The 7,707-nt window shown below is 42.4% G+C and overlaps 1 protein-coding gene across 1 annotated transcript in view; it reads right to left on the bottom strand.

Annotated features, from left to right (window-relative positions):
- Positions 1 to 1,124: 1,124 nt before the first annotated feature.
- wnt1 (wingless-type MMTV integration site family, member 1) overlaps positions 1,125 to 7,707 on the bottom strand; it is an 8,223-nt gene continuing 1,640 nt past the window's right edge. Inside the window, exons 3-5 of the mRNA XM_080764000.1 lie at positions 4,146 to 4,399; positions 3,663 to 3,928; positions 1,125 to 3,537 (exon numbers count right to left, since the gene is read on the bottom strand). Of these exons, the coding sequence (XP_080620126.1) occupies positions 3,046 to 3,537; positions 3,663 to 3,928; positions 4,146 to 4,399 (1,012 nt within the window). The 3' untranslated portion in view covers positions 1,125 to 3,045. The remainder of the gene's footprint in view (positions 3,538 to 3,662; positions 3,929 to 4,145; positions 4,400 to 7,707) is intronic.

Here is a 7,707-nt window from a genome sequence, read left to right as displayed (position 1 = left end):
GTTTTCGGTGCGCTACAACAGTGCGCAACTAAGTGTAATGGGACTTTTAGAGTTGTTTTCCTACTATTCCCTCTATGTAATTCTTCATACTGCAAGGTAAATCATTACGTCCTGGCCTCATTGTGCGAGTCAGCCAGTGGTGATGATGATTGGTGTTGTTTAGATGTGCGTGACCCTATCATTAATGTCACTTTTCCAGCTCACGTCTTTCTGTTTTAGTAGGCCCTCCCATCCGATTCCTCACACAATCCTACAGTTTTGTATTTTGTATCAATTAGCTCTGCCTCTAGAATAGAGCTATTTCATCTTCCCAACTCCATGCTTATTCCTCGGAAGAGGACTCTTTTCTTACTCTATAAGACGTGAACCAATTCTAGCCCCGTTTCACGCTGACCCACGTAGCCGCATCAGTTCATCCCACAACAGCCAAAGCAGTCTCCCTCTTGCAAAACAGCGCGTTCTTTTTACTCGTCCCAGAGTCCCATGAAAATCATAATCATTTGGACAGTCTCGTTCCATTGTCCTCTGTGTTTCTGTGCTAAGTCGCGCTGTCTGTCCTTGGCGTGACACTTTGACTGCTCTGGTGGCAGGACCTTTGTGCTGCTGGGTGTGTTGGCGGGCTGAGTGTGGCTATGCCGTGCTCTTGTCTGGCTGACCCCTGCTGCCCCCGTACTGTGCTGCGGTGGGGCTGGGGAGAGAGAGTGCACAGAGCCTTCCAAACTCCTGTGGTCAGGCCTGGTTTCCAGGGGCGGGGTGGGGGGAGGAGAGGGGGGGGGGGGGACTGTGTAGGCTTTCATTATTTCTCATAATATTTCTTTATTTTCTTTCCGACATTAAATAAATGAAGCAAAAACATTTGGAGCTGTAAAAGTCCTGCGCTGCACGAAATAAGTTACTTTGTGTGATATGCGGGAGGCTGCGGTCTGTGGTTATGGATGCAGGGGCCGTTTTTGCAAGTTGGGCTGGAGAAAGAGACTACTCTGGCGATGGTAATAGGATTAGGCGATGGGACACCCAGGGATAGGCTTATATGCTCACTTGGTTGGTTGTCAAAATGATCTCAAACACAGAAACTATGACTAACATAATGGTGCCTTTTGACAGATTCACAAGGGGAAACTGAATCGAAAATATAAACTTTATTATTCTATTTTAACAATACAAAATAACCTCAAACTAAACATTTTAAAGAATCCTAAAAATGTTGTTTTATTACTTACTTCTCTATATAACAGTATAAAATCCTCAGAAATAAATATTTTGTATTTACACTAATGCAACAACAACAACAAAAATAGAAGTAATATTCAGTGCATGACCAAACACAAAAGTATTTTCAGAGGAAATAAGCAGAGAAGCAAGAACGTTCGTTCACTTTCTTGTCAGAGTTGGGTCTTCTCTTAACAGTCCTGTGTACAGTAAATTACACCGAATTTGAATTTATAAGCATAGATTCAAAACGTCACCTGACTTAATACTAACGATAGCATATTCTCCATCCGCTAGTGGCAGGTGCATAAATCGTCCCATCGAATTGCAAGTAACTTCATCATAAATATATTCATATTTATTTATTTATTAATTATGTACAACATTTTGGTTCTCTTAGCTGATATATGTTATGATTTCCTTTGCAGATGCTATAATACTGTACTTGACACGAAATGTTTTATCTTATATTACAGTAACAAACCTATGTTACTGTTAACATCTCGTAACAAAGTATTTGTTTATTTTTCGTTATATTGTGACGGCTGTCCCCCTGCAGATTTTGATTTGACTCTGCAGGTCTCAGTTGGTTGTCGCAGCTGAGATTGTTGGGCACTAATTATAATCATAAATCGTCGCACCACAACATTCAGTGTATTGATAACTACATTCAATTAGTTTGACTTTAAGTGAGATTTCCTCCGTGAATTCCAGGTTGGCCACGTCTAGAGTTCTGTTATGGTTGGACGCGGCAGGGTCCAGCCATTTAACGTCAGGACCATGCTGCGGTAAATGGCAGAGTGGTAAATCATGGTTGAGGTGTAGCTGACTCCAGCGCAAACTAAACAAAAGCGGTGAATGTGGTGAGTTAAAGAGGAAATCATAAGGGGTTGGGCAGAATCCAGGGCCTAAGTACATACCAAATGGGAATGTATGGGCCTATCCCAGGAGATAAACTTCACGCAATTTTATGTGAAAAAAGCCAAAACTTCAGCAAAGGAAAACAAAACACTGATGTTTAGAAATACCACCCTCTTGTTAGAGTCCTTCCCCAGTTTATGAGAAGAGCATGTTTGTGGGTTCTATGGCCACAAAAACATCTGTCAGACATTGTGTCCAGTTCCTCTTCTCTCCTCACTGGGGAAAAACAGAGTATAGTAGTACCTTTAAAGGTCACAGCCATGGAATCTTAGCCATCTACACCGTAAAATCTGTAAAGTGCAAAAATAGACCCGGAAGGGTCCCTTTTTTTCAACACTTTCAAAGTTAAATGAACTCTCAGGATTTGACTGTGTACTTATATTAAAAAATGTCCTCAACTGGCTAAGCTATTGAGGAATGAGGATTGGCTTCCATTCTTCATGGCTGGTTGTAATATTCAAATACCCTTTTTTACCGTCAGGCATACTCTCCTTAATTGCTAAAGAAGGATTGAGCACACGCACACTCACTTTTGTACCCTGTTTGTATATTTGTGCTTTTCTCTCACGTCCCGTTTTGAAAATACTTTGATTGAATTTCAGTGCTAGAAGTAAATATCCCTGTATCAACATACCCGCCTTGAAGGTTTTCACCGACAACCTCATACCCACAATCTCACACTGTTGTGTGTATGTGTGTGTGTGTGTGCTAGTGTCATTGTTTTAGCTAACTATCCCCTGCTTTTTCATGTCTAATTTATGCTCCAAAAATAGCAGATCTACTTCACAACAGGTTGTGATGTGCCATGTTGTGAGCTTATAGATTGGCTATTTTAGGCATGGGACACATCGTACGACCACGTCAGGCTCAAGTCTTCCTTCCTCCCCACATACACCTATAGTTGTTCACGTGTGATCATAGGCACTGGTGTAAGGTCTGTGTGCTGGTGCAATTCAGACAGCTGACATGACAGCACCAGTGGAACGTGCAGTGGCAACGTTCAGTCACCTTCTCAGTCCGGGTTTTGAACCCACGTCCGCAGCACAGGAGCTCACACCCGTCCAGAGCTGGTGAGGAACTGTTGCAAGTTCTCCCAGAGGTGCCCAAAGTGCCCGTTTTGCCATTGTACGAGCAGAAGTTTGGAGATTTCTCAAAGTAGACCAGGTCCCTGGTAGAGGGAGGCTTATGAGCAGGATTTTCTGGCTCCAGATGGCGGGGGTCGGCTCGGTGAGAGGCACGATTACTTCCCTTGTTAGCGTAAACCACTCTGGAGGCGCCATCAAATCTGTCCTTTAGGAAGTCCCCCACCGCACGGAAGCTGGGCAGGCGCATCCAACAAGTGCGCACAGTGCAGGAGCCAGACATCCCATGACACTTACACTCCTGGCGCATCTCTGATGATACTGTCTGGAGAGAGGAGCAACAACGGTTTACTGATGAAATCTTCAAAAACACACACAGATATTGCCTTCTAAATCATGCTTTAAAACGTCTGATGTAATTTGTAGCAACAAAAGAGTAGAATCCCTCACCATTCTCCCTGCCTCATTGTTGTGCAAGTTGATGAGGTAACGCAGGTCACGGCCTCTCTCGCTGGAGTCTACAAATTCACGACTGAACATTCGGCCAAAGTCCACGTTGTCACTGCAGCCTCCCCAGTGCCAGTCTGGTCCTCCAGGTCCCCGGCGCCGATAGTCACAGGTGCAGGACTCTATGGCACCCTCAGAGCAGGAGCGTGCCACTGCATGGGTCACCCCTGCACTCGTGATGGCAAATACAAACGCCGTCTCTCGGCAACCTGAAGGAACGACAACAGAAATTACATTGAGAATCCGATCCAGCCTTTTTCGGAGCGGGATAATGCCACACTATTTCCCCCCGAAACACAAGCATAGTCTATTCAACACTGTAAAATATGTAAAGGCAAGGCCTTTCAAATGCCTCCGAGAGATTCCATGACATCCTGCCCAAAATTGCCCTAAGGTTGCCTAGTGAGAGAGACAAGAGAGGCTCACCGCGGTTGACAATTTTGCCAAATATTGCCTGGCTGTGGGTGGTCGGACAGTTCCAACGCCGGTTGCGGAACTGCCACTTGCACTCCTTTATGGCCGTGTGCAGTCCAGCAGCGATGGCGTGCAGGATGCCAGGATTCTGCCGAATCAGCCGACGCTGGCGGCGACTCAGCAGGGCCAGGCTGGGGTCCAGGACCAACTGCACGTTCTTGGAGTTGGTGAGGATGTTGGCAGAGGAGGCCACGTTCACAATGCCCCTGGCAATGCACGAGAGCACAGCGAAATATGACTTATAGGGAATTGGCACATTGTGCACGTCACGATTTCTGTAAACCCTCTTTCAAATGTCCAGAAAGACAGTTTCAGGCGTAGGAAATGTAACATGAAAATATTCTCCTGAAGAGTTCATGCTTCATAGTCCTTCATACAGTCAAATAATAATTATATTTTTTATTGGCAAGATTGGTATTCCATGGCACATTTTGTGCACATCGGATGGACTATGACACTTTCCAACGTGTTCTGCCGGTGTGGGTTGCAATGTTTCTGTTTTGTTAACTGATGTTATGCATGCTTTCTTGCTCAAAATCTCAAAAGAAAAAATCTCAAAGAAAATTTAACTTTTTTGGAAATGGAAAAAAGAAACCTGTTCCAATGGATCCAACGTAGTTATCACTTAGTCACAAGATTTTGTTAATACTTTTCATTGGTTAAATATGTATATAAAATCCACAGACAGACTTTACACATTTTTCAAAAATAGAGACAAAAGTAGATCAACAAGCTCGCAATGCGTCATATCCCGACACGTTGTGAGGTTGTAGATCGGCATTTTGATTCCTATACTTTTGCATGACAGCTCTTGAATGTAGACCATTAATTTAAAAAAAACATAAAAAGTTGAACTATGAGTTACAAGGTTATTTCCAAACAGCGACAATTATAGAGGGTATATATGCGTGTGACATCATCATCATGCCGGAAGTTATGCGGGAACGCCTATTGAATGACAAAAAAGATTTTTCTGGCCATATACATCCAAACAGAAACGTCCTATACCTGATTGTATTAAACAACGTTAAACTCACTTTGCCACTCACTTTATGCATGCTATATACTCCAGGGCTTTAAACTTGGTCCGCTCCTATATATTTTCCCTCAAAACCAAATCTCTTTGCTGAATTATTTCCCCAGAATAGGGACGTTAGGCTTCAAGTGGTTAAATTAATGTATTTCCTCATCAGTGGCAATCACTCAAAATGCATGCAGAAACATACAGACTATAATACTTTCAGTGTCTAGACCTGCCTATATGTCTTAACCATTGGTCGCAGTTCAGGTTGGGAAGTTAGAGTGTCAGTCCAATGTCTATAAGTGGTGTTTGTGGTTGATTTCTCAGTTGGTTCATGGTTTGGCACTCACAATACTAATAAAATGATCCTTGGGATAAAGATTTGGAACATATACTACTAGTGTTCTATTCGGCGAGTACCCATGTTTCATCATTCATTGCCTTTAGATATAGACAGACAAACAGACAGACGCAGACTTGTCACCTGCATTTGGTGTGTTTATTCTTGCCATGCCAATTAAATATAGGCTTTTTTAATTTTTCCACAAGAGTGCCTTGGCCTTTTCCCTTTTTTTGACTGACTGACTGATAGATAGGGCAGCATGGCTCAGGAGAGCGTGGTGGTGCCTTGCATTGTTTAATGATGCGTTTAGCCTGCAGCTATAGTTCAGGCAGACAACTGAAGAGAGCGCGCCTATACCTAATCAGGTGACTAGTGCACTCTGAGCAGAGCAGCTATTTAAACTTCTCTGCCTATACCTGCTCATTCCATGGCTTTCTCCTGCTGTGCGGACGTGCGTCGCTGCCTAACTGCCTCGATTGCTAAACCTGTTGCTCGTGAAGTTTTGCAAATCCCACCGCCTCCCCAGCATCCACCTGCAGTATAGGCTGTTTCTAGTAAGCAGCCTATATACTGTATATTCTATTTGGCTTATAACTTAACTAAAATGTTCATATACAGGGAATTAATAGAGACTGACGCCAAACTGCTTCATATATCTATAAGCTCAATTAGGCTCAATAAATATATTCAATATTCTAAATTCATTGTGTGTGTGTGTGTGTGTGTGTGTGTGTGTGTGTGTGTGTGTGTGTGTGAATGTTAAGCGCTTTGGATAACGGCATATAGGCTAAATGCACCATTTAGGCTAGATATAGAAAGATATGTGCAGTTTTATTATTTTTAATAGACTATGATTGTGGCTTCGAATTTTTTTAAATCTTATAGGCTACTTTTATTTTGCTATACTTTTGTTATATGTGATGCAAGTTGAATTGCCTCTGAAATAAACTCGATTGCACACATGTTGCTGACCAAAAATTTCTGATATATCTTTAGCATTGTCAAAACATTGGATTCCTCCTGTGCTGTGTGTGTGTGTATAGTGAAATTGTAATAAGAAAGAAAAGACTCGGGTTCTATCCTGCTAACAATTAGCCATGGGTAAAGTGCAGTCTCAGTCAGTCAGGCTGACCCAGCCAGTTGTGGTGGAGACTTTTGGACCATTAATAATTATCCCATGCATCTTTTGGATGCTATAGCCCTACTTCATTCCTTCTGTATAGCCTATGCTCCTCGAGTCCCTCTTCTTTGTGGTATATTTTTCTCATTGTTTCCTTGGCACGTTCTGATGTAAGCTAATGTTTTGAATTCGCGTATAATCGCAACCTCAGCGTGTAAAGTTTAAAATATAGAGTGTGCGCCAAATCCCCTTAGTTTAATGACATCGGAGGGAAAAAATGAATCGAGTCATTATGCATGCAGTGTCTGGAGTTGTTGACTCCAGAAACTTTCTAATTTCGTTTATGCCTACAAACAAAAGTATACGAAATTCCCACATTAATAGGCTCTATTTTGTATTAATTTTATATTTACCATACACTGGCCTATATCGAAATATGGACAAATTAATGCAATTGTATAGAGCTCATTCTATATAGCCATGCAGTGGAATGTTCAGCATATTAGAAGAATACAACCCTGGATACGACCTGGGTATGGGATTGCTTTCAGCCATGAAATAAATCCATATTTAATTTATCCCACATTGGACTAAAAAATGTTGTCCCGTGTTCAAACCACACTGTCCAAATGACAGGGAGGGAGAGGGAGAAGAGAGAGAGAGAGACCGAGACCGAGAGAGAGAATAAACATTGGCTACCACGTTCTCAAAATAAGTCAAATTGTCATCATTGCCTACTGAACATTTTACATTCATTTGATATCGAACATCGAATAATTCCATTCATTGAGTGAGGCAATCACATTGAAAACACTATATAGCCTGCAGGCCTAGTTGAGTTTACACGCAGTAATTGGGAAACGATGTCTAAAAAACCTAAAACCCACAAACCTTAATGGCCTGCGGTTGGTGTTTGTTTTTTTTCTGGACAGAAATCGTGAACGGTGCCAACAATAACACATTATCCCGAGTGTTTGGGGCGTGGAATGCGTTTTAACCTAATTCAGCGGCACTGACTGACTGACTGCAC

The sequence above is a fragment of the Protomyctophum bolini genome, assembly GCF_963924005.1.
Source record: "Protomyctophum bolini genome assembly, chromosome: 5".
Taxonomy (NCBI): domain Eukaryota; kingdom Metazoa; phylum Chordata; class Actinopteri; order Myctophiformes; family Myctophidae; genus Protomyctophum; species Protomyctophum bolini.
Note: the sequence above shows the minus strand (reverse complement) of the source record. Positions and strands in the feature narration are given on the sequence as shown.